The 26,894-nt window shown below is 38.3% G+C and overlaps 1 protein-coding gene across 1 annotated transcript in view; it reads left to right on the top strand.

The window, feature by feature from the left end:
* KHDRBS2 (KH RNA binding domain containing, signal transduction associated 2) overlaps positions 1 to 26,894 on the top strand; it is a 292,281-nt gene that overhangs the window by 157,470 nt on the left and 107,917 nt on the right. Inside the window, exons 5-6 of the mRNA XM_026844066.1 lie at positions 18,476 to 18,603; positions 23,028 to 23,223. Coding sequence (XP_026699867.1) covers positions 18,476 to 18,603; positions 23,028 to 23,223 — 324 coding nt within the window. The remainder of the gene's footprint in view (positions 1 to 18,475; positions 18,604 to 23,027; positions 23,224 to 26,894) is intronic.

The following is a 26,894-nucleotide window of genomic DNA, read 5'->3' as shown; positions in this document are numbered from 1 at the left end:
TGGCAGATCAGTAAACACATTTATATATTAATTGTCAGAGTAGAAATATTTGCAGTTAGAATACATATCACTTGGGGAATGAAAAAACAAATATAAGAATTTTATTCCCAGGAAACAAATTGCATAATCCAGTGCAGAATATTTTTATTGACTGATTTTTAAATTTAAATGCATTCATTAAGCATGTGAGTTCATTTATGCTTTCTTAACTTTTATATGCCTTGGGACAGAATTGGTCAAGTATGCTACCGCAGTATAATTAAAAGCTTTAAAAAGTAAAAGTGGAAGCTAAGTTGCTATTTAAAATCTTGTATTTAACTGTAAACAGACATGCTTGTCTGTGCAAATGTTTCTCTGACTGTCAGTTGTTCGTGCCAAATACCACTTTCAAAAAATTCTTATGCTCATAACATGACTCATCAACATTTATGCATTTTGAAATGGCCCTTTGAACTGAAAAAAAAGCTTCAGAGAGACTTTTTCTTTCATTGTTATAGTTTAGGTAATCAGAAAAGAAATCCTGCAGTAAATCAGGAAGTTCGATACTTTGTTAACTTATGACTGTGTATAAAAACAGTTAGGAAAAGAAAATATGTACCATGTTGAAAAATGCAAATTAATTTTCAGAGCAATAAACACTAGTTCCTTGCAAAATCTGTTTGAGAATGAGTACAAATACAGGCACACACAATTGCACACAGAACTAGTTGATTTACAACTCTGTGCAAATACAGGGTTTTGTATTTCCAATCTTTTGTGGCTGCACAGCCATATGCTTTGAAAACATGGCTGTAAATGAGTCCTTTCTCAACAAAATACAACGTGGAAATAAACCCTAGCTAGTCTTACCTGGCATGTTCTACTGTGATGATCTGAAACTTGCATGGCAAGAAAAACTCAGACCTAAAAGAAACAGAACTACATGAAGAATAAATTACATTCTAAAGGAGGTGGGTGTGATGCTGTGAATAAGAATTAATTTACATTTTCAGGAGAGTGTGATGGCAGTTGAACAGATTTCTTTTTCAAAATTACTTCAGCCCACATTCTGTGAGTGTTTAATTCAGCATAAGAAATGAGTCACTCGTCTGCAGAGTTTTGTACGGGTTACTAGTGAGAACCTGAAACTTGTTTTTAAGCTGCCAAATAATTTATAACATAGGGTTTCCTTTCACAGAATCACGGAGTTGTTGAGGTTGGAAGAGACCTCTAGAAGTCATCTGGTGTAACCTCCCTGCTCAATCAGGGCCACATCAAGCCAGTTGCCCAGGACCATGTCCAGATAACTTTTGAATATCTTCAAGAATGGAGACTCCACAACCTATCTGGGCAACCTGTGCCAGTGCTCAGTCATCCTCACAGGAAAAAATGTTTTTGACTGATCAAATTACATTTGATATGGTTACATTTGCCCCCATTTCCTCTTGTCCTGTCAGTGGGCACTACTGAGAAGAGTCTGACTCCCTCTTCTTCACTGCCTCCCTTCAGATATTTATGAACATTGATAACTCTGAGCATTCTTTTACCCAGACTGAACAGCCGCAACTCTCATAGACTCATCTGATATGAAAGATACTCCAGTCCCTTAACCATCTTAGTGGCCCTATGATGGACTCAGACCAGTAACTCCATATATTTCTTCTACTTGGGAGCCCAGCATCACACACAGTAATCCAGGTGTGGCTTTGCCAGTGCTGAGTAGTCAGGAATAATCACCTGCCTTGACCTGCTGGCAGTGCTTTTCCTAACGCAGCCCAAGATACTACTGCCCTAAGGGCACATTGCCAGCACCCGGCCAACTTGTTCACCAGAACATTAAGGCCCTTTTCTGCAAAACTTCAGAAAATTGCTTTCAGGACAGTGAGCCACCAGCATGTACTGGTGCCTGGGGTTATTCCTTCCCAGGTGTAGGACTTTGCACTTCTTATTTCATGAGATTCACCTTTGACCATTTTGCCAGCATATTGAGGTCCCTCTGAACTGTGGCACAACCCTCTGGAGTATCAAGCACTCCTCCCAGTTTTGTATCAACTGCAAACTTGCTGAGGGAGTACTCTGTCCCATCATGCAGGTCATAAACAGAGATGTTGAACAGTATTGGACCCAGCACCAACCCCGGAGTACATCCCTAGTGAATGGCCTCCAGCTGGACTTTGAGCCACTGATCACAACATCCAGACAGTTTTCAGTCGATCTTGTTGTCGTCTAATCTAACCTGTACTTTATCAGCTTGTCTGTGTTGATGTTATGGGAGATTCTGTCAAAGAGTTCAATAAGGTTGCGATAATCAATGTCCACAGTTCTTCCCTTATCCAGCAAGACATTCCTTTCATTGTAGAAGGCAATGACATTGGCCAAATGTGATTTCCCCTTTGTAAGTAAGTCCATGCTAACAACTCCCAGTCTTGTACTTCATGTATTAGGAAATGCTTTCCAGGGGAATTTTCTTCATCATGTTCCCAGGAACTGAGCTGAGGCTGAGCAGCCTGTAGTTCTCCAGATCTTTCTTCTTGCCCTTTTTGAAGGGAAATAGGAGTGATATGTGCTCTCTTCCAGACTTCTAGAACCTCTGCCAATTACCATGACTGTTGAGTGATATTTCAGAGTGGCCTTGTGATGCCACCAGCCAGCTCCCTCAGCACTCATGGGTGCAGATTATCAGGCCCATTGGACTTCTGTATGTCCAGTTTAAGTGCTCCCTAAACTTTTTCTCCTCCACTGCGGGAGAGTCTTCCTTGTTCCAGCCTTGTCCTGTGGTCTCTGGAGCCTGGGTTTCCTAAAACCAGGTGAGACACCTATTCATGCTATAAGAAAGTGCCTATTCACACTATAGAATATGGTTTACAGAATCACAGAAACATTCAGGTTGGAAAAGACCCTTGGGATCATTGAGTCCAACCATCAGCCCTACTCTACAAAGTTCTTCCCTACACCATATCCCCCAACATCTCATTTAAACGACCCTTAAACACATCCAGGGATGGTGACTCCACCACCTCCCTGGGCAGCCTATTCCACTGTCTGACCACTCTTTCTGTGAAAATTTTTTTCCTAATGTCCAGTCTGAACCTCCCCTGTTACAGTTTAAAGCCATTCCCTCTTGTTCTATCACTAATCACCTGTGAGAAGAGACCAGCACCAACCTCTCTATAATGTCCTTTCAGGTAGCTGTAGAGAGTGATGAGGTCTCCCCTCAGACTTCTCCTCCTCAAACTAAACAGTCCCAGCTCCTTCAATCGCTCCTCAGGATTTGTTCTCCAGGCCTTTCACCAGCTTCTTTGCCCCCCTCTGCACTCGATCCAGCACCTCGATATCTCTCTCGTATTGAGGTGCCCAAAACTGGACACAATACTTCAGGTGTGGCCTCACCAGTGCAGAGTTACTTTAGATGCTACTCTCAGTATTGCCCTGACCTCACATGCGAGTGAGCAGTTCCCTCCCCAGCAGAAATTTGTGGGATATGTCAAGAACTGGGAACTGCAGAAGGATCGACAGTTGAATGGTGCACAGATACTCAGAGCATCAAGAAGGAATATCATGGGAAAGGCTTCTGTGTCCTTATGATCTATTTTACTTATGGAAGTGTGTTTACTTAATGGATTACTTTAAATAATAAATGTACTATAGGTGGAAAAGGACTGATTCTGACTACAAAGTTAACAGCAGACAGTCCCAGACTGAGGAGCCAAGAGAGTATATGATACTTAATAATAATATCCGGTGGATATATCAACAGTAATTCTGTGACATTTCATAGTCATATCCTTTTTGTTTACTTCAATGTCATATTCTGTTTGTTTGAAGACTTTGCCCATCCATTAAGATAAATCTTTGTTAATTGTCAAGTAAGTACCCATGGAAAGTAATAAATCTTGGAAAAATTACTCTTGAATCAGGTAGATGGTTTGTCTTGATCAAAGTACTAGCTTTTTTCTAGAAGCCTGACAAAAATAGAGCAAACTGAATGGTTATGATTTCCATCTCTAGCCTTTCTTCCAAGCTCAATGTAGAGTTACAAGTGCTGTCCTTAAACAGCCATGGAGTACTTTTCCACAGTGATGGCTGTGTTCCCAGCCAAAATCTTATTCCTATTTTTGACCCTTGAAACTATAAGTTCATCTACTGATATCTTTCTAAAAATTATTTTCTACTTACAAATACGCATTGGTGCTTGAGAACCTGGTGTCTTGGGTGGGTTTGCTTGGGTTTTTTTGTGATCTGTGGAAATTCTGTTTTCCAAATCTTCAAACATGTGGTCCTGATGGGAAAAAAGAAGATTAGTGAGAGTTAATTTGGAAGAAACAAGTGTTTTTCCAAAAGCAGAAAACAAAATTATAGTTACATAACAAATCTAGTAAAGTACAAAAAAGGAAAGATCCTCTCTTCGAAGTCCTAGCAAATTTAGGAAATCTTAGCCACCAAAACTTTTGTGGATTTGAATCAGGATAGATTCTTGTTTCTCTACTGAATTTCTCTGATACTGTGATCTCTTGTAAAATAAGAACCAGAAAATCCAGTAAGGTGAGGATATTAAAAATAAATAAATAAATCAAAAAGAAAGAATGAAAGTGAGTTTTTCTGGTGCACTGCTGGAACAACCTGAAGGATTATCTGGTTGGAAGCTCTCAAATGAGTATTTTCTCCTAACTGTGAATTATGTTTGGAGAAATAGAAAATTTAGAAATTACAAAAAGCAAATAGACCCAATAAGATATGATAGAGAAATTCAAATAAGCCAAGATTAAGTCTTTAACAAGTCCCTGAGCTTCCCCTAGATGTTCTGGTTTAAAAAAAAAAAACAAAAACAAAAAAACAAAGGGAAAAAAAAGGCAACATTTTCAAATACTGTGTGGCTGTCTAAAACTGAGTTAACAATGAATTGCATTGCATTCTGTAGCACAAACAGCCTTTTTGCTTCATTCTGGATATTTTAAGTTGCTGCTGGGAAATGGCCCTAGAGAGGTAAAGGAAAGATTACTTTGCCATTAGGTCAAAACCTGGAGAAATTTGAAGTGCTCCTGGTTTATGCAGTACACCTGGCGGCGGTGTTTGTAAAGCTACTGGATAGGTTTCTATGGTGTGTCTTTAATTTACTTATATGTAGGTTTGTGCCTAAATGTTTAACAAGAACTGATATATTTACAAATAGTCTCTGAGATGCTTAATCTCTGCCTATCTGAAATGAACTCAAAGGCAATCAATGAGGTGAAATTTCCACTTAAAAGAAGACAACCTGGTCTGCTCCCCAGACAGTTGCAGAAACATGGTATTTGTAAGGCTCTGCTTATATTAAGAAAGGCTTGTTTGGAGGTTTCCCTGTATTGAAAAAAAAAAACAAACAACAAACTATAGGATAGGCTCGGTAAGAGAGGAAAACTAATTTATTGGTCAGTAATATGCATTGTAATATTTTAAAAAGATTCTTCTAACAGCTCTCTCCACCTACTCTGCTTCAAAACCCTTTTCATAAGGATACAGATGATAGTCCTTACCAGTTCAGTCAATATATACTCAAGAGCACAAATGCCATTCAAGGGGAGCAGTTTATTACAGTTGCGTCCAGAGTCTCCAGAGAACAGGTAGAACCACTTGAAAATAAATAAATTAATTATAGGTTTGCTTTTGGTTTTCTTTTGTTCTTTATACAAAAGGGAGTGGAGGATTGGGATGGGCTTGCTTTTGGGGGTTCTTGAGACTGATGAATCCTGGGACAGAGGTGCCAGACACATGATGACAGTGGTTGTCCAGAGAGCATTTTTGCGAAGTTAGTTGCAAACCCTTCCTTTAGCATGGACAAGGAAATGGATCCTCAAAGGAAAGAGTTGAGGCAAGAAGAGATGTCTGATATCTGTCTTCTTATTTTCATCATGTGCAGAAAAATAAAGCTAATGGTTTAGCTGCTGCTAAACAGGCCTACAGGAGCAAACTTTAGAGCAGTTAAAATCTTCCAGTTTCTGTACCCTGAAATCACCAACTTCAATGATGAAGAAATCTGGGTTTTTAACAGCAACATCACGTATGATAATTCTCAGAATGCCTCAGTGAGGCTCTGGGATGACAGCAGGAAAGCCTGGACTTCAAAACTGCAGGTTAAGACAGAAATTTTCAACCCAGGTTATTTATAGGATGTTTTAGGAATCCAGGAGTCATGAGACTTTTACCCAATCCACTTAGCCTGGGCAGTGGTGAGTGTAAATAACAGTGCAGGTTAGTCAGGCCTGCCTGGGAAAGAGCTGGAATGGAGAATTTAATCTCATAAACCCCAGGGCTGGAAGTCTTAAATTCAATAAAATAATCCATCTTTGCTGCTAAGTAGGATTAGTTGCAGCCACCAGAAGCTGAGAATACTCAGCACCTTGAGGTGTGATGAAGTCATACGCGTTTGCCTTGGCTTGCTATAATGAGTTTTAATGCATAATGAGACATTGATATCCGGTATTTCTACAGATTTGGCATTAAAACGAATGACAAACATTGACAAATTAATTTCAGTTTTAATTACAAATATTACCATTTTAATAAAATAATTTTCATTTAAAATAATTGATCATTTGAATGATGAAAAGAAAAAAGAAAAAAATTATTCTGTTAATTCCATCTATAGGAGGCTTTCCTTTGACAAAACAACGATGAAGTTACTGTTATTTCTTTAGTGTCCCCTCACATTTTCTATGATGAGGTGAATAATTATATTGAAAGATGAGGTACTTAGTCCTAAACGTGACACATTTAATTAAATTTAGGACATTTTACTTGAATTGACTGGAAAAGCAGAAGGAAAGTCTAGCACAGATTTCCATGCTTCTAAAATCAATAATGCAGAACTGGGTTAATTATGGTTGAATAATAGCTTGGAACTAATGGGTTCACAATCACCTGTATTAATTTTCAAATACTTACACTGTAAGTCTATATAATTTTTTAGTTGAAAAACGTGTAATGTAAGGTGACAGCTATTTATCCCTTTGATATCTAGATAGCTCACCACAGGTTTTCTAGCAGCATTGAAAACAGGTGAGGAAGCAATAGTCAGTGCATCATTCTGCTAATAATTTTGTGTTCACAGCTGAGGCTTATTAGCACTAGCTATTATTTTTATATAAAAATGAAGTTATATTTTTAGTTATATGACTAAAACCCCTGTATCTCCACAACTTGCTAGCTGCCCTAGCTTTTTATCACAGGAAAGCACTGATATCAGTGGGATTTTTTTTTCTTAGTCAAGAATTTAGGGCTGATTTCAAACCCCAATCGTGATGCTAGAGCCAATTCAGGGGTGGGATTTGTGACCATCAGGTGTTATCCTAACAGCCAGCACAGCTGTGGATGCCTGGCTGGGTTTGTGGGGTTTGTACCTGTGGGGCAACTGTCCTGAGGTCCTGAGCACAGGTGGAGTCAGTGGGTCTCACACATGGGCTCTGAATCAATGTATCACAGTGGTGCTGAATGGGAAATCTGCTTGGCAAATTCAGCTTACATGACACTTGGCCAGCAGCTGCTGGGATCCTTTTTCTAGCCGGAATTAGTCCAGTTTTAAGGCGGCACTGAGCTCAGTGAGGTACTTAGGTGCATATGAGTTGTGCTCCCTCATATGTTAAAACAAAAAAAAAAAAAAAAAAAAAAAATCATCACCCTCTTGAGTCTCATTTCCTAATTGTTTAACCATATTTTCACTATCCCAGACTGCAAATTTAACAAAGGAGATTTATGGCCAGGATAATGTGAGCCAAATTACTAATTAATAATATTCCCTTAGGAGCCACTCTACAATATATGCTGTATTTTAAATACCTATACTTGTTTTCATATGAAGTTAATAAACAATTACAGAACCTTTTTGCTTTAGCTATTTAGGAAAGACTGAAGATTTAGTTCTAATATAAAAGTGATTAACATTTGGCTTGGAAAAAGTTCTGTGAATGTTCCCAGTTCTCACATGTGCATTATCTACTCTAACATAAGAGAAAGAAAGCAATATTTCATCTCTGTGAATAACAAAGAAAATAACTTAATAATTTCTTTTTTGCAAATTTCTGACTCATAGCACAGAGTTAAATTTAATAAGGTTTTTCTTTGATATGGGGCCAGATTAATAGCTTCAAAGAGACCTAGACATTTCGACATGATTCAGGGATGGGCATTCACAATAAGCAGGGAAGACCACCACATATGCATTTAGATATATACCATTCTTTAAATATTATAAAAAAATAAAAAGAAATTTTTAAATATTTGCAAGTGCAGAACTGTATGCATTGCCGTAGTTAAGAAACTAGGTAGGGTCACTTTTAAAATTCTTTTAAAAGATTTAAAATTTAGATTAAAGATCAAAATTTTAAAACAGTTTGATATGTCTGTAACAGTATAATAATGTAAAATGGAAAGAAACTGAACACATGTTTTCCAAGCCCATTTTACTTCCTTCCACTCTTTTCCCCTTTCAGAGTCATGTATAATTGCTGATTATGTTGCTTGGAAATGATGGAAAAGTATTGAATGCTCTTTGTTTCTTTTATTACAGGAAATATGTTCAGATATTAGGAAGTTGGAGTTTAATCTTCAATGATAAGATTATCATTATGAAACACTTTAAAAATTTAGTATTCTATGATGTTGTGTTTCTATAAAAAATAAACCAGTTTATAAGAAAACACACCAGTGGGCTTGTGAGTCAGAAATTAAGTTGAAGTTATATGCTAATGAATCTAGTATTATGTAGGGAATATGATAGCTAAGTCTGGCTTTTGGTATCCCATTTGCATCTCTCTGGTATTCCCAAGGTTTTCCTCTCAGTAACACAATTTGTTCCTGTGTCCAGTGCATATCATCAAGATTACCTGATGCTGGAAAATACCATATTTGGAGCGACATATGCAGAAGCTGGGATGAAATACAGAAGCTCATATACTAAGTGGAATATCTGGCTATAAATGCATCTGTTTAAAAGCTGTTTTCCCAATTCTGGCTCCTGTTTATAAATAGATTTTTTACCTGTAAGTTTTCTGGCACCATTCCACATGACAGCCCTCTCTCCCCCCACTACACTGCCACTCCTTGGCTTAATAGTTGTGCTTAATAGTTGTGCTTGATCTGGTTCTTCAGTTGCTTCTGTTCAGTTATTCTCAGTTGAGAGAGTCCTTCAGCTGTGGAGTTTATTTCACTTTTCCCCTTGACCCTAGGCTGTTCATATTTGATCTAAAGCTGGTCTTCTTGTGCAGCCACCTGGGAAGAAATGGGTTAGATGCACCAGCCATAAAGCAGTGTAAAAAACCTAAAAGATTTTGAGAGGCAAAACTTTTTGCTACCTGGTAATAACCAGGAATTATCTGATACTCAGTTATTTTAAAAATTTTAAAAAAAAAAAAAAAAAAAAGTGGTATTTGTGTTAAAGTACCTGAAACCTTCTTTAATGCGTGCTGCAGAGCAGAAAATTAGACTTTATAAATAGCAATGCCATATCTCCTGGTAGATAGTTTTATTTACAATGATTTATGCAATAACAAAATAAAATATATTCAAATTAAATAATAACAAATATAGAACTGATAACATTTTTATCATGTTATATTAAATTGTTGACCTTGAAACTCTGACAATATTTTCGCCTATACCTGGCTGCATTAATTATAACACTTGCTCAGTTTTATACACTTCATTCCTAGTCTTTCATATACAATGTACTTTAAAAAGAGTGGAGAGACACTTGGGAATGAGTATATCTGTACTTGGTACATGATCTAAGCTTTTCTTTGTAAATTATTTTCTACTTCCTGTAACTGCTTATCATTTCCTTAATCATTTCCTTAATCATTTTTCCTTTTGTCTTAAATCTTATTTTAAAAATACGAAACCTACATCTTATACCTGATGCATACCTGCCTGATGAAATTATTAAATCAGCTTTTTTAAATTTAGATACTTGAGAAAGTACTTTTCGCTAATTTATTGAGCTTGTTTTGTTTTTCCAGTGGCATAATTCAACTTTTCTTGTTTGATATGTTTCTTTCCTTTCAGTGTATTTTTACTTACTTGTTTCTGTATTTGCACTCTCTCACTGGAAGTTTGGCATAAACTTCAGAAAGTTGAGTCTAAATTTTTTAATATTTTTAGTTTCTGTGACAGTTCAGATGGTGACCCTGAGATTCAGTGTCATCTCCTCACTGTCTTTTCCTCATGCTTATTGAATTTAATGTGGAGAGTGATACTCCTTGCATACCTGCTTGTCCTCCTGCGATTGTCCTCTGTATCATGACACTATCTATCCACAAATCTCTCAATACCGAAACTAATTTAGATTATAACAGTTTGAACCAAGGAGATTTGAAATATCTTTAATTCCAGCAGTGAAAATTGGTCTTGTATTTTTACGGTGCTATTACAGATCATCTTCCCAGCATGTTTTGTTATAATTTTTTCCTTAGTATGCAAAAAAGTCTTGGCTCTGGGGAAGATTTTCTATGCTGTTTAGTTTGGGTTAAGTCAGATTTCTGTGTAGAAGCAACGCATGAGAAATACAGATACGGTGTTTTCTACCTTGACTTCTGACTAGAGAGAATGCTGATGCACTGCTGCCCCTTCAAAGCCAAGAGCTGACAGCAGCCTGAGGTTTCTGGAGGGAGTTTCCATGCCCACTGCTATGACCGACAAAGGAAGGAAACTCTTCATCCGTTTTCTCACTTTCAGTCCAGCTTTGCCCCAATCTGTGCCACCAGTTTCTTCTCCAAGCAGCTGTGCCAAGCAGCAATGCTGTTGGTGCTGGTGCTGGTGCAGTGCCATCAGGAGATGAGACAATGCTGCTCTAGTCAGAGTATCAGTGATATGGGTGGTCTTGTTTATTCTGACCCTGCAAAAACCTTCCTAGACACAGGCTATGGATAAACTGGATGAACAAACAGAGATTCAGGGTTCCTGAAGGAATCCACATACAGGATCTACTCCAGAACTTGGGTTAGTCTGGAGAAATCTTTATTCTGGAAAAACATAGGACCAAACACATGGGTCATACTATCATCCCCACAGCTCCTCTGTCGAGACACAGTGCTGCTGTGATGAATCACCCAGCTGCCAACTCCCCCTCCCAGGATGTTACAGCTGGGTCTGTGGTGGCTGGATTTAATATATTCTCTATCTCTCTCCTGACTTAGAATCAGACCACAGTTATTAATAGATTTCAGTATATGTTAGTAGCATTATTAAGAACACTCCTGCTCTGCATTTGTAATAGACTTAGTGCTTGCCAAGACAGTCCTTACTCCAAGGACAGCTCACATTATCTTAAACATATATTGCAATTAACTCAAAAAAATACTAATGTTGCTTTAAAAACTCATTCCTGTGTCATGTATCGAGTTCAGTCCCAATGTACTATATGCGATCAACTTGTACAGATTATCACTTAATGGGATTTTTAAAAATTCTAAAATTTTTCAGAAGCCATAAAAGAAAGGTCACTCAGCAAACCCATGGTAAGGTATTTTCTTGCCCAGACTTCTCATCCTTCATTGCTCTTTACAGTCTCCTCCGGTTGAGCAACATCTTTTGTTTAATGTGCAACGTGGGACTGAGAGAGCATAACTGTAGCCAGGCTGGATGAGACGGGCACACTAAAGAGTAAACATGTCTGAATTTTGCTGGCTGCTGTTGCCATCACTGTTACCTTTGACAAGGGTGCTGCACACTTACAGCAGTGGTGAGCAGGAAGCAATATAGGTCCCACTTTGCATGGTTGGGGAAAAAAAAAAAGATGCATAGGTCCTATGTATAGATTGTTACTTGTGTTGGCTTTAATATAGACTACAGTAGACAGCTACTCTGGCCATAAGAGCAATTAGTGATCTCATTAGTAGTAGAGCTCCAGCAAACAGCTGGGCAAGAGCAGTGGCAGTCCTACTCTCTGCCTTCTTTGAAGCAACTGGGTTTTTCCAGAGGAAGACCAGCCATATCACATCCCTTCCTTCCTTGGATCCAGTGTAAACATCCAGTGCAAATCCATAATGATTTCTTTAGGTGTAGGTGGCTATACCACCCTTCCTGCAGCCTGCTATATGACCTTTGTTCATACTACTGATTCCCTTATATATCCCTTTCAAGTGACAGGTGTAAATAAGCACAAGTCTCTGGCAGCCACAATTGACTCAAAATTAAATTCAGGGATAGGGAGCTGTCAGCCAACTGACTTCTGCAGCATCATAGCTATCATTTGGATGAATTACAGATCACAATATCCATTTATTTGGGGGCCTGTGAACAAGAGAGATAGAACAAATTGGGGCAAACAGCTGAAATTTAATACAGTTTTCTGAAAGTTTTTCAAATGTCATGCACTCATCTTCATTGTGGTTATTTTGTGTGGCTAACAGCATTTCCATGTAAACTGGAATAATCTGTTGAAATCTGTCTTTAGTATGAAAAAACTTTTACATCGATTATACAGTTAGATGAGGCTTATTTTGCTCTGTTCTAGCAAAGACTGGAATATCTGGGTTGAAGTTTCATAGCAGTTGCCTATGCAAAATTTACACTCTGGGATTGGCAGCTTCTCTTCAGCTGCTGAGGAGCAAGACATCCCCCCTCCCTTCCACACTGCTTGTAGAGTGTGGTGCCCCATGCTGATGATGCCAGGCAGATTTAATTGTGCATGCTCAAAGAGAAAAATGACATCTACGCTTGGGTTAGTGCTCTCTGTGGCAAGCTGACAAATCCCCCAGCTGTCAACTAACCTCAAAGGCAAGTGTACGTGGCTCCAGCTTATGTCTGCTTACATTCTACCCATAGGCATTTATAAGCTGAAACTCATGTTGGCTGCAACACATTCAGACTGCTACTGAGAGAAATGTATGGTCTATTTTATGTGTTTCAATTGCTAAGGGTGACCCACAAAATTAAAGCTTATTTTTCAGACAAACTATAAGCAGGTAAAGAGCAGTTTTTTGCATATGTGGCAAGTGAAAGGGCATAATGTTTATGACTGTGGATCTGGCTAAGTTGCTGATTGCTTAGAGAAAATCCTTTCTTCCTTGGGCTCAGATGGATTATATTTATATTTTTATGCATTTATTGGGGTTACTGGCTGCCAGATTGCTGCATGTACACAAAATGGCCTTATGTGAGTGCCAATATATATGGGCAAATGCAAAGAGGCATGTGTTGCTAATGCAATATTGAAGTCACGGAGAAGGACGTCTGGCAGAAGCTTTGTCACTTGTGGTGCACTGCAGGCTTTCCATCTAAACCTATCATTACCTGGCACCTATGCTCTAGTGAAACAATCAGACCAATCTGCAAATGGGCAAAAAGCCATCTTAACAGATGGCTTTGACTGTAGGTAACCAGGAAACCATGCATATACATTAAACAGGGGTTCGGAGAGCATGGGTCTTATCTAGGAACATCAAAACAACTGTCTGTTTTGAGCTCTTCCATATTCTGTTGAGAACATATGCCATAGCCATCAGACACCTGCATGGGGTGGGTTAAAGCCAGCTCCCACAATTCTCATAAACTTTGTAGGAATTGCTTGATTGGGCACGGTCTCAGCTACAGATTAACCTTGTTTTTTGCAGTGAACTTCGAATTTGTATTAGAGAGACCAAGAATGAAGTTTGAAGATGCAGGTGCATCCACCTAATTTGTATGCCCAGCTGAGGCACTGTCTCACCCAAATTTTAGGTGATGGGGAGGGCTGTCCAACCTACCTAGAACAATTGTCCGAGTTTCTGAAGTAGACAGTGATAGAGAGAGGCTTTGGATATGTGCAGAAAAAAGTCCAGTATGTTTTTAATGCACTGGAGTCTTAGAACAGGATCTTGGAATATAGAGAAATAACAGGAAATGCTAAATATCTCTGTTCACCAAGCTCTTCTGGTACTGAGCAGAACTATTCTTCACTTTTGTAACAGTCTGATATTAAAGCACTCAGCTAGAAAGTGGGAATTCCTGTGTTCTTGGCCTCTTCAATATAATAAACTGCAGATCCTGACCCCGTGAGTCCAGAGGAGTGGTTCTCACCATGCTTTGAAGCTGAACCATGGCGCAGCTCAGTTTTGTGAGGCCACAGAGAACACAAAGAAGCAGCAACTCCAGAACTCCTCACCACCAGTTATTTTCACAGGTCTTGTGCTTTCCCAATGCACAAGGGAGCATGTGGACAATGTCTCTTTTAGTGTCCAAAATTAGTATGCATCTAAAAACAAACCAAAAAAAAAGTCCATATTCACATCACCTAGCTCCCCCTAAAATTCACTGGTTCTTCTGTGTCCTGTTGGCTGGCTATCGGTTTTCTGAAGCATGTAATCAATGGAAATTTTAGGGTAATTGCAATTTAAGCTGCCTGAAAATAGCCCCAAGGCAGTGACATCAGGATTTAGGGGAGATACTCTAGCTTCAGTGAATCTGTGCAAATACATGGAGCCCTGGAGCTCTTTTACTCATGCTGGGAGCTGGGCAGGATGCAGAAGTGCCACAGGAATCCAGATACGTCTCCTGCTCCCATTCTGCTACCTGTATGTGGGAAGAGAGGATCGCAGGATGGAGTGTATGTATGTCTGTGAATGTAGTGCTCTCTGTTGGCATCACAGAGCTTCAGAGAGTATTACATGCCTGAGAAAGTGTTTCGTAGTTCAGACAATGCAGACTGAGATTTCCAGCACCATAGGATCTCTGAATAAGCCAGCTGTAAATTTGAGTTATTGATGCCTCAGGACCTTTGGGAAGCACTTTAAGAGTTATAGAGAAACTAACCAGAAGAAAAGCATTTATTTTTGTGCTGCTTTTCACTCAGTTAAAATCAAGGGATTTGATGACTTAAATACAAGGTGTTAATATGGAGTTGTTTGTCTATACAATTAAGATGCCTGTAAATCTGTCCTAGTAGTAGCAACACTACGTGGAGGATAGTCTGCTCTTCTCATGATACATGTCTAGCTTAACAGTATAAGGAATGTGTGTATGCTATAAAATGTCATCTGAGAGCTCTATTCATACTTCAAAATTGTCAAGAATTGTGCTTTTCATTTTAGGTTTGACTTGCATAACTCCACATTCTTAAGTAGTTTTCATTTAACCTAAATGACTCACCCCTTAACTATGGAGTTAGAATGAAATTCAACTGTCGCAGATAAGAATAATGATATTTATTAATAGTGAAAAATCATTTGTACGCATGGAAAGAACTTAAATGTGTGAAGCACATCAGGACAGGAGATCACAGTCCTTAAGGGATTGATTTATCCTTGACTTCTAGGAGCCTTTGTTATGTTAATGATAGATATATATTCCCAAAATCCATTGCCTCTGTCTCTGCCATATCCTTTGATTTTTTTATTAAACTCTCCTCCCTTGTCACTACACATTCTTGTTAATTCAGATCAGGTTTTGCTGCTTGCTATTTTTTAGCAAAATGGTTTATTGAGTTCTCTAACAGCTTACATGCTTTCCCCTCTGCCACACCTCTGCCACTGCTGCCAGAAGGGCCCCTGGGTGACCTGCTACCAGTTGGACTCCTACTAATGGGTCTCCTTTGTTCCTAGAGCAGTCAAGGCAACTGACCTAATTAATCATTACCAGCCCTCATTAATAAACATAAATTTGGTAATTTGGGGTAAACATGTTCACATACTATAGAATATTGAATGTTGTATCTAAATATGTAATCTGGTTCTTAGGCACTTACATAATGTTACGATTTATGGTAGCCCTGGATGCTACCGACTTTGTTAAGGTTGTCTATCTTTGGTATTTCTAAAGTCAAGATGCATGTTTAGGTGAATAGTTGTGGGCGTGGGTAGTTAGGTCACCTACAGTGGTTGTTTGCAAACACTAACCACTGTGATATAAGTAGGTGGCACCCTTACTATTATCAGTAAATGGAAAAGCTCTTTATAGGTAATAATGTCTTTAATGGTATAAACAAGAGCAAAACATATAGTTTAATGTAGACTATCAGCTGTAAGAACAGCTAGAAGACTATTAGAGAGCTGTAACAAAAGCTAAGAAGTACAGAACATTTCTCATGACCTTATTTTAATAGGAGAGTAGGAATTTTTTTTCTGAAACACAATATACTACTGCAGTGTGTAGCTACTTCATTATACGTTCTTCACTACAGGTATGTCTTGCAAGGTTTGTACTCTCTCTTGGGACTAGAAATATATGAAGCATCAGCAACATAATTTTGCTCATGTGCTAGGCTCTGAACTCAGCTACAATTAAATATTGAGCAGGATACTCATTCTAGCTAGACTTATGTAGCGGTTATGAAATATTAATTCAGTGTTACGTTTCTGTTTAATGAAGGAGTTGAAGGGAGCATTTCTGTTGAAAATTTCAGATTTCAGGTTTAGAAATTGTGATCTTTATTATGTTTTTTAAAGGACACCTAAGATAAGTTATCTATATAGAGTTATAATTTTTTATTGCAATGTTTGTCTTTCAGGATACCCATCTCAGCATCTTAATTGCAGTCTTCCATGTACTTTGTTGTCTTTATCTTGCCGTTTCAGATGAAATTGTACATATTTCTTAACTGGACATGTAGTAAATAGCCTGTAGAAACACTGAGGGCATTCCATAACAGAATGGTGCAGAACTTACTGTATATTATAAATTTAATTTTGATTTTCTGCTTCATCAATACTAAGATTTTAAATTATGTGTATATCTGAGGAAGGAATAGTGGCTTTGAGGAAATTTCTGTTAGAATTTATTTATACAGCAGTGTTACAAACGAGAGAGATTAAAGTAGCAACACAGAAAGTTACGATTTCTGTCCCTTGCACATCCTTTCTCTTCCCCCTCCCTGTATCTTTCTCTTACAAAATTTACTTACATTATTAATGAAGTTCAGTCCCAGTACTGGCATGGAATCTGAAGGGTAAACTCAATCAGCAAGTTTGAAGTCCTAATCCTTGTAAAGCCAGTGTGAATAACACATGATATTAAGCAAGGCATAATAGATGGTACCTGTTCAGCAATTGCTGTAAATGTGACTCCATTGATTTTATCTGTGTTTTTCCCTCTGTGTTTTACAGAGCACATTGATTTAGGATGATGTCTTTGGCTTATTATCATTAATGTTAGAATGATAGAAAAATGTGCAAAAAGATTTGGGGATTGGTGTGAACTGGAAACCGTTATCTGGTTTATTAGCAAATCAGAGATTTGGTTTTAATTATGATTCTGCTGCAAATATCACACACTATATTGTATAAATGGGGTTCTTTGCTGAATTTTATTAATAGATTTTACTCCAGCTGCACTCCCAAGAAATTTAAAAGGGAAATTGTGACCACACCTACATTCTCCTAGAACACAACACAATCAGCTTCGTATCTTTAAACAGATTTTCTGGACCTCCTTAGGAAGAAGAAGGAACAGTCAAGGCCCTAGTTCCATCTCACTTATCATTAATTTGTCTGAAGTGTCACTTGTAATGCGTCCTGCACAGTCACCCACCCATGAAGCAGCAGGCACTATAGCATTTTCAGACCCTTGCATAACAGCCAATGACTCTTGCCTGTGGAAGGCTGGAAAGACTGAAGGGTTGAAATTCAGTAATCCTTTCTGTTTTGAAACAGTAATTAACTGTTGCCTAATTCTGCTGCCAGCAAGCCAGCTACAGCAGTGGGCTCTTACTACCATGATCAGCAGGCAAAGAACTGAATACAAAAGGAAGGAAACAAAAAAAAAAGAAACTTCTGTTTGAGACAAAGGTTGCAAATAAGTAAAAATTGCCCAGTATTACATATTTTTTATCAATAAGAAAAGGAAATTAATCCAAGTTCTGTTTACTGAGCCAGCAGAGGCTTGCAGTGCTGGAGTCGTTACCCTACAGTCTTAGAATGGGCCTATTGTATATCATTTAACAATTTTATATAGTAAACATAGCTTTGTTACTTATGAGTCCTAAAGAGAGAGCTCCTTTCAGAAGTTTTTTAGTGGATATATAGAATAACTGAAGGCTACATTCAGTGATGCTTATTGGTATTGGATTAAATCATTCAATCAAATTACTCTAGTGTAAATTTTGCATACTAAAGAGAAATGTAAGGTGAAATTTGTGGTTAAGTACATAAAGGTATCCAGGGATGTCTACCAAAAAATATAAAATATTTATGAAGAGGGTTTTTCTATTTAATTTTGTTTGGGACTGCTACCTTTTGTATGTGAAAGTCCATTTACATCTTGTATACAGATATGTTCTTGATGTCTGCTTTGTGTTTAAGCCTTGTGTGCCTTGTGTGTTTATTTTGTGTGTACATGTTCCTTATGGCCACCTTAGCTACCCATATAAATTTGTCTGTCCACAAAATTATAGTTAGTTCTTCACTCTCACTGTATGGTTTTTCAACATGTAGTTGATAAGGCAGAGCACTTCAACCAAATACCATCCATGTAATTTCTGCTTTGGCAGAAATGGATGGTTTGGCAGCTCAGCCAAAATACAAAGTTTCAGTAAGTTTCAACTTTTGTATTTCAGGATTATAATGATGAAATTCGCCAGGAGCAGCTGAGAGAACTGTCGTATTTGAATGGTTCTGAGGATTCAGCACGTGGACGGGGCATTCGAGGAAGAGGGATCCGTGTGCCACCTGCAGCTCCTTCAAGGTGTGTTAACCTGACCTATTATTGTAATAGATTTAGAAAGCATAAACAATGGTAAAACAAACATCTTTTTAAAAAAACTAAAAGAAAACCACATAACTACATACACATCATGGTCAGTAAACCAAAATACCTTTCTTCTGACGATTTGTGCAGTCCGTGTTGTGCCAGGTTCACCGATGTGCATTTCACAGGCTACAGTGGGTGGTATACAAGTATCAAACAACAAATCAGAGCATATTATGAAGTCAGTGAAAGGATATTTCTAGGAAACAATTATTTTATGCCAGTACATAATTGGTATGGTCAGTAGCATAAAATCTTTGGTCAATAAAATAGTATGGTCAGAGAAGGCTACATAGTCTGGATGGACTTTTATTTGCCAAATAATTGCTCTATTTCTATGTATATTATATCTATAATACACATATTTCATTACATATTATTTATTAATTAAATATATATATTTCATTATATATTATTTGTTGCACAGGTTATCAGTTTTATAGGAAATTGATTGGCATAATCTAAAAACATTGGTGTATGAATGTTTCCTGAGTTATTCCAAGAATTTTTTTCATATATAGGTAACACATAGCTCTGCTTGTTCATAAGGCCAGTGTATAATCTTAATACACTCTTTCAGATTCATTTTTCACAGTGAACCCTTAAGAAATTTGTTGCCTCAGGCACATAAGTTACCTAGCTACTTCTAGGTATCTGTAGAGATCATTTCAGAATGGGTCCTAAGCAATCCACTTTTATTTTGGAGTAAATAGGATATGGAGGTACCTTATTTTACCCTGACTGACGAGTTGTTCTTCGGTAATTGAACTTGCCAATCTTGCCTATGACCCTTTTTTTTTTTTTCCCCTGGATGTGTTTATCATGTTTCCCTCAGTTCTTGAATGGAATTTTTTATCTGTAGTATGATGCACATGCACAGGATATTTTACATTTGGCATTCATGACCATCCTCCACTCAAAGTCTTTTTGGGCTTAAAAACCAGTCTTCGTTACACCTAAGATCTCTGAAGGGCTTTACTTAATAATGATGTTCAGAACATCACTGCAACAGACTGGCAGCTTTTAAATTAGGTTCAAAGCATTATCAGTGAAGTGCTGGCCCCCACTTCCTGCAAAATACCCGACTGATTGAATGAGTTGCACAGATAGAGGATCTTGGATGCTTTCCTTATTTTCGAGTCAGAAATCCCAGGAGAATATTAAAAAAAAAAAAAAATTGCAACTGAATTATTTTAAACTAAATATTTATGCTGATAATTTATGCTAATAACATGATTATATTTATGGTGGTGCAGTTGATGCACTTGAGGGAAGGGATGCCATCCACAGAAACTTTGACAGGCTTGAGAGGTGGGCCCATGCAAACCTCATGAAGTTCAACAAGGCCAAATGCAAGGTCCTACTGCTGGGTAATCACCAGTGTCAGCACAAACTGGGGGATGAAGGGATTGAGAGCAGTGCTGCAACGAAGAATTTGGGAATATAGTAGATGAAAAGCTAGACATCAGCCAACAATGTGCACTTGCAACCCAGAAAGCCAATCCTATCCTGAGCTGCAGAACAAGAAGCATGACCAGCAGGTCAAGGGAAGTGATTCTACGCCTTTACTCCACTCTGGTGAGACCCCATCTGGAGTACTGCATCCAGCTCTGGAGTCCCCAGCACAAGAAAAACATGGACTTGTTGGAGTGGGTCCAGAGGAGGACCACAAAAGCTATCAGAGGGATGGAACACTTCTCCTGCGAGGAAAGGCTGAGAGAGCTGGTGCTATTCAGCCTGAAGAAGAGAAGGCTCCAGGGAGACCTTATTGTGTCCTTTCCATAAAGAAAGTGCACTCATAAGAAAGAGAGATTTTATACCAACGCCTGTAGTGCCAGTACAGGTAAACTGAAAAAGGGTAGGTTTAGTTTGGACATAGAGAAAAAATGTTTTCAGTGAGGGAGGTGAAACGCTGGAACAGGTTTCCTAAAGAAGTTGTGGATGCCTGTCATTGGAAGTGTTCAAGGTCATGTTGGACAGGACTTTGAGCAACTCAATCTAGTGAAAGATGTCCCTGCTCACTGCAGGACTAGAGGATCTCTGAAGAAAGTCTGTTGCAAATGAGTGTTTTAGATCACTTAAAGTATTTGTGAAAGTGCAACTTAACAGAGTTCAGTGGCAAGATTCACTTTATTACTATTCACAGAAGAAACATACAAAGGAAAATCAAGTCAGAATCAATTTAGAATGATTTACAGAGAGATCAGAGATGCAAGACAGTAAGGGAGACCCTCCCATTCAGTCACGAGGTTCAGAATGGATCCCCTTGTTTCCTAAACTTCTCAGAGAGGAGTTTAGGTGTGGCTGCATACTGACAGTCCCAGACTTGGTTAACAATTGGTGGTTAAAGGATTGTATGTGTACAGTCAATCCTTTGTATTACTTAGGATTTTAAAATTTAACATGCTTTTAATCACTTACCTTCCATCCAGGCATCCAGTGTTTAGTTCACTCCAAATTTCAAACCCTAGGTTTCCCAAAACAGTCTCAAGCATCAAATCTTATAAAAATAAATCATTTTTAGAGTGGTAGAGCAGCAGGATCAAGCTGGGTGCCTCAGGAGAGGGAGGGAGAGAAGGAAGAGGACGGGACCTGAACAAAGAAATCCCAGGGCAATTATACCCTTGCAAACTATTCACTCGCCCTTCACACACTCTTTAGACTCTCTTCACACCCCCTTTGGTCCATAGTGATTCTGGTCTGAGCATTTCTGACACCTTATTGGATTCCTTCACTGTCTTCAGACAGGCCATTTATTATCTTGTCGAATTCAGCTGCTGTTGATGGTTGTAGCCTTGAAGCCTCCTTATCTTCTGATTTATGCTGGGACTGGAGGCCCCTGTTTTGACTAAGTAGGTACAAGTTCAGTAAATCTAAGTGAAAGTTTACAGCTTGCAGCCTAAGGCTTCAGCAAATCTAGCTACTCATGCTAAGTAAGTAAAGCTAAGCAAATAGCATACTAAATCACACAACAGTATAAGTAAGTAATTCATTCTATACAAAACTTACTTATTTAAGCTAAATTACTAATATGTCTTAACACTGAGAGACGTCCCTGCTCAAGGAGAGAATTGCCTGGCATACAGTCCAGTTGGAATTTAGGGAGAACTCAAATTGGGCTCATCCAACAATCTGTTTTTGATAAAAGATCTTGTTGCTCACGGGGAGATCATTGCCATGCAGCCATGCTGCCTAGCAGGGAGAGCTCAAAGAAGGCTCACTTAGGCTGTCATATTTATGGGATACAGTGGTGGCTCGTAGTCAGTTTGCATACAATGGAAGAAGTATGCATGAGACTTCTTGTACCCACAACTTTCTTTGTTCGCTATGCTCCTTTGTGGGTTTCCTAGAGTTCTTGGCCCGGCTACGACTCAGACCTCCTTTGGAGCCTCTACCACACTACTGCTACTTTGGCTGTCAAGTGCATCCATCAAAAGGTCCCTTCCAACCCAAATCAGTCTTTGATTCTGTAATTCCGGAATTGGCTAGTGAAACTTGTAGTAAAGTAGTGAACATCACAAGCTAGAGCTATGGGTTTGGTTGTCTGAGCAGGGAACAAGCCACAGCTCATTTACAGCTCTCGATCTGGGTGTCATGCATAGTTGTACCCAGCACTCACAGCCTTCAAAAAGGAGCATACTGCTCTGAAACAAAAAGCACAGATTGCTTCCCTGATATATTCCCCTTCTAATTTGTCGTATGGTATAGTTACGACCAGTAACAGCTGCTTCTTACTCAGCAAGAAGTACAGCAAGGTGGATATAGCATAAATAAATGGGAGGATACTACACCTCTCTGTGCTTGTCTGTATGCACTGTACTCTGCACAGTGGGGGAAGGCAGAATCCCATGATACCCTTCCCTTGTACTGAACTAAATTAGATGGGAATTTCTTAGTCTTATTTTATACTCTTGCTCTATTTTGCCTTGCAAGTTTCTGCCATCCTGCATCATCTTCTGTCAATCAGTTTCTCCCACCCACCAATAAACAGGAGAATGAGAATGCTGATTGTTCTTGTAAAACAATTCAAGAGCAACAGAAAAATTTCTTCACTTTCTCCTTCCTCTAGAACTACTTTGAAGTAACTCTGCAACTCTGTGAATTACAAGGATCCAGAATTTCATTAGTACAAGCAACAAGAGGATCAGGTGTAAAAGTCACTGAAGGGCTTAAAAGTAATGCCTTTCCATAATATGAGTTCTGCCTGAGATGTTGTATAAAAGTGCTTGACATTGTACCTGCCAAAACCCCAGAGTTGTATGATACTTTAAATAGTTGTAAAAAATGTAAGAAGGAGTAGCACTTGCATGTCCTTCTTCGCTGGTACACACCAAAGTGATCATTCCTTCTGCTCTCCACAGGGGACGTGGGGGTGCGATTCCTCCACCCCTACCTGGACGAGGTGCCCAAGCACCCAGAGGAGCGCCAGTGACCCGTGGAGCCCTCCCCGTCCCACCAGTGGCAAGAGGTGTTCCCACCCCTCGAGCAAGGGGCGCCCCGGCTGTCCCGGGCTACAGACCACCCCCACCACCTGCACATGAGGCCTATGAAGAATATGTAAGTTACCACTTGCATTCGTAACATTTGTGAGCCAAACTCTGTGTTGAACATCAAGTACCTCTGAGTTGGAAGACTCCAGGCCAATAACTCCTCTGTCTACTGCTTACCCACTGCTGGGTGATGCAATGTGCGTCTGCAGACCTGCGTTTTGGGTGATGTGAGTTCATAGAATTGCTCACAGCTTAGTTTTGGATATGAGAAGATTGTGCTGGATAGCTTTCAGGTTGTCAGAAAAGAGAAACACAGATATTCTAAAGATTATGTTATAACCAAAAGTCACTCATTACTGTAGGCAAATTTTTAGGAATAACAGATTATATCCTTTGAGATATAATGGGGGAGGGATTATTCTTCTGAATCCGTTTCATTACATATAAATGTATATATGTAGTTTTGTATTTGATGTTGTGTTACAGATACATTACAAGTAGATCTTCAGGTAATTTCCATAAAAGCTGATACAATGATTCATATTTAGCAAGGGGCAGTACTAGCTGTCACTTTTTCTTATGAGGTGTTAAAACTAATTGTGCTGTAAACATCAAAGCTTTTAGGTCATCCTCATTAATGTTTCCTCCTGGTACTATCACCATAACAACAGATATTCAAGTAGAGGAGAAAGTACATCAAATATGATGTCTGTCTTTTTCCAGCTGTGGCAAATCCAAGGTTAGGATGAACTTCCAAACTATTCCATAATCCTATCACTAGGAGAACCATTGAAAAGATACACTATAATTGAGAAGCTGCAGTTTTACTCAATTAATAGTCTTCCTAGAACAGATGACAGGAATTTGAAACAGAAATTAAGATTTGTTAGTAAAGCTTTACTCAATCTGTATTTGTAGAGTAAAGATTAGATCATGGCCACTTCAAACCAGGGATGCACGTTCTGTTAATGCCAAGAGTCACAAGTGAACAACAGCTGAAAAAAAAGGACAGGAAGTCACTCTCTGTTATTATTTACCTCAACACAGTTTCCACCTTTAAGTGAGAAGAAAGCCCTGCTAAAAAGGGAAATTAAAAAGTATAGCCTTCCTTGATAGTGTATTATCTGTTAGTATCAAAATGTATGAGACCTTCCTTTCTGTGCAGAACTGCAGCTTTTCCTAATCCATGAGTGACAAATTTCAGAACAGAACCCTTGTAGTGTAAAACTGAGATTATGGATTAAGTAATTTTTTTATTTTATTTTTTTTTTTAAACTACAGTACTAGTAAATGTATTAAGCACTTTTTAGGGAATATTTCTTATGTTTTTTTCTGGATAGTAAATATATGGAAAGCAGGAGTAGAAGTTGAGTCAACTGGATTATCAAGGTTACAAAAGCATTCAGCCAGTTCCATGTTGTTTTGAAATGCTTACACTCCGAGGAGCACAAAATATACACACAATTAAAGAAGTCATTTTAGTTTGTAATAGATTACTCCAATAAAAACAAACAAATATGTTTGTGTTTCTATTTTGCCTGCTTAAATAGTAGCAAGAAATATTGCCTTATACAACAAACTCAGGTGTTCTGGAGATCCTTCAGTCTCCTGTGTCCTTTCAACATCTGTATTCCAGAGTGGGAATATATAGGCTTCCCCTGACTTGCACCATCAACATCCACCAGCTTGCAATGAAAATCTCTTGCCATTTTTCAAAGACTTGTAAGTTCAATTTAAATCATCTTGGTATCTTATGTACTGAGATAATAATTAAATGTCTGTTTGTGTGCATGTAGAAGAAAAAGTTTATTGTCATATATCTATGTGTGAATTTGTAAATGATATTTCAGGGGAAAATATTTTTAATTTTTCAGAAAATAATCAACACAGTTTTTCTTTCCAAATAAACCACTACCTCACATATCTGACTGGATATTAAAAGCAATTGGATCTATTTGTTGACCAGCAACAAATGCCATGTGTAATTATTGTTCTTTCACACTGAATCGTAGAGATGAGAAACTAATTCATAATGAATAATTTACCCAATTTACTTTGTCCCATTTTCTGCTTGTAGGCAACCCTCAAGCATATTACAATTTCTTTATGTGTTTATGTTTTTCATTTTTGACTAGAGTATTTCACTCCAATTTTTGACTACTATATGCAGGCACCATTGGTTTGATTAGCTGTGCACATTAATGCAATGTCATTGACTGTGAGTTGCCATATTTTTGATTTTTCTTTGCTCTAATAGAATATAGTCATTTGAATGCTGAGCTGAAAGTGAACTCGAGAAATAGAACAGGATGGCTGCAGCTTATTTTTTTAATGTTTAAACAACATTTCCTGAAAAAAATCTTTAGATATTTGCTCAGCACTACTAATCAGAGATTGTATTGACTGTTTGACCTTGAAATATCAAACTGTTCAAATTGGTTTGGATAAGCATTTAAAAGTTTGGATCACTCCTTTGTAATTATCAGATATTTCAATATTTTGAGGTTTCCTGATAGTCTTTGTGAGAGTCCATAAAAGTAAATGTCTAAAGTTTTCTCAAGAAAAGTGAAGTCATTGTCATGAATATATTCATCTACAACATTTTCAATGTCAACACAACCAAAGGGAAAATAATTTGGAGCAACTTTCAGAAAAGAGTGCTAAAGAGGGAAGGGAGAGTGACACACCTCACACCTTTTTCTTTACTTGCTTATGAAATATATAGCTTTTACTGGGTGCAGTATAGATAGTATCTCAGAGGAACTTCAGAAGACTACCCACAGAAAGAGGAGGCACAGACTGTAGAATATATACACGGAAAGAAAGAAATAGTTACTACGTGAACCTTCCTTCCTCACTTTAAAAACAGCTCATTGTGTGTGAATTTGGATGAATAGTATAACTTAACAGCTGCTGTGCAGCTTCTGGGATCAGAGACCTGGTCCTGGATTTGTAACCTGGTGAATAAAAGTGCTGTTCAAAGTGACTATCCTTAGTTGAGTGTGACCAATTTGTACATGCTCCTCTGATGCTGAAAGAGGCGTCCACCAGAGTGCAGTTCAGAGCAGAAGCTTGACCTTGTCATTGTGAACTTTCTTCAGAAGAAGCTTCTTTCACAAAGCTTAACTTAGCCCTTTGTCATTACTCTCTGAGATATAATTTTCCACCTCTAATCCACAGATACCACCATACTGAACCTGTCTCTAGCTGCTGAAAATGATTCAAAACTTCATTATAAAACAGCCTTCTGGACCTCAGGTTCTGTTGTAGGTTTTTTACTGAAAACCACACAGTGTGGTTCCTCATTAAATGCATTATGGATCATACTCCCTAGTACTTCCACAAATTCAGCACAAATTAATTTGAATTATTGCTTAATTCTTCTTTCCATGTGCAGCAATACATGCCATGACCAGTTAAAAGCAAGGACTCAGTCTGGAGCTTTTCAGAAGCACTCATTTACCACTGAGCCGTGTTGTTACTGTCAGGATGTTGAAGAGCCTGCAGTGGATGGTAGGGAGAGCAGCAATGCCAGCAGGCTCCTCAGTTAGAACTAAGGACAAGATGGCTGTTTGGGATTTATCGAATGAATCTTGTAAATTAGGTTCATATTGTACATTGCATTGGGCAGGGAAGTTTTGAGTAGAGAGAATGGTACTGGAATTGCATTTTAATTGCTTCTTTCAAACTTATATCTTGCACAGTTTTGGTCTTTGTCTGTTATAAAGATGATGTCCC

Source organism: Athene cunicularia, assembly GCF_003259725.1.
Source record: "Athene cunicularia isolate RWA chromosome 3 unlocalized genomic scaffold, athCun1 chr3_part1, whole genome shotgun sequence".
Classification (NCBI taxonomy): Eukaryota; Metazoa; Chordata; class Aves; order Strigiformes; family Strigidae; genus Athene; species Athene cunicularia.
Note: the sequence above shows the minus strand (reverse complement) of the source record. Positions and strands in the feature narration are given on the sequence as shown.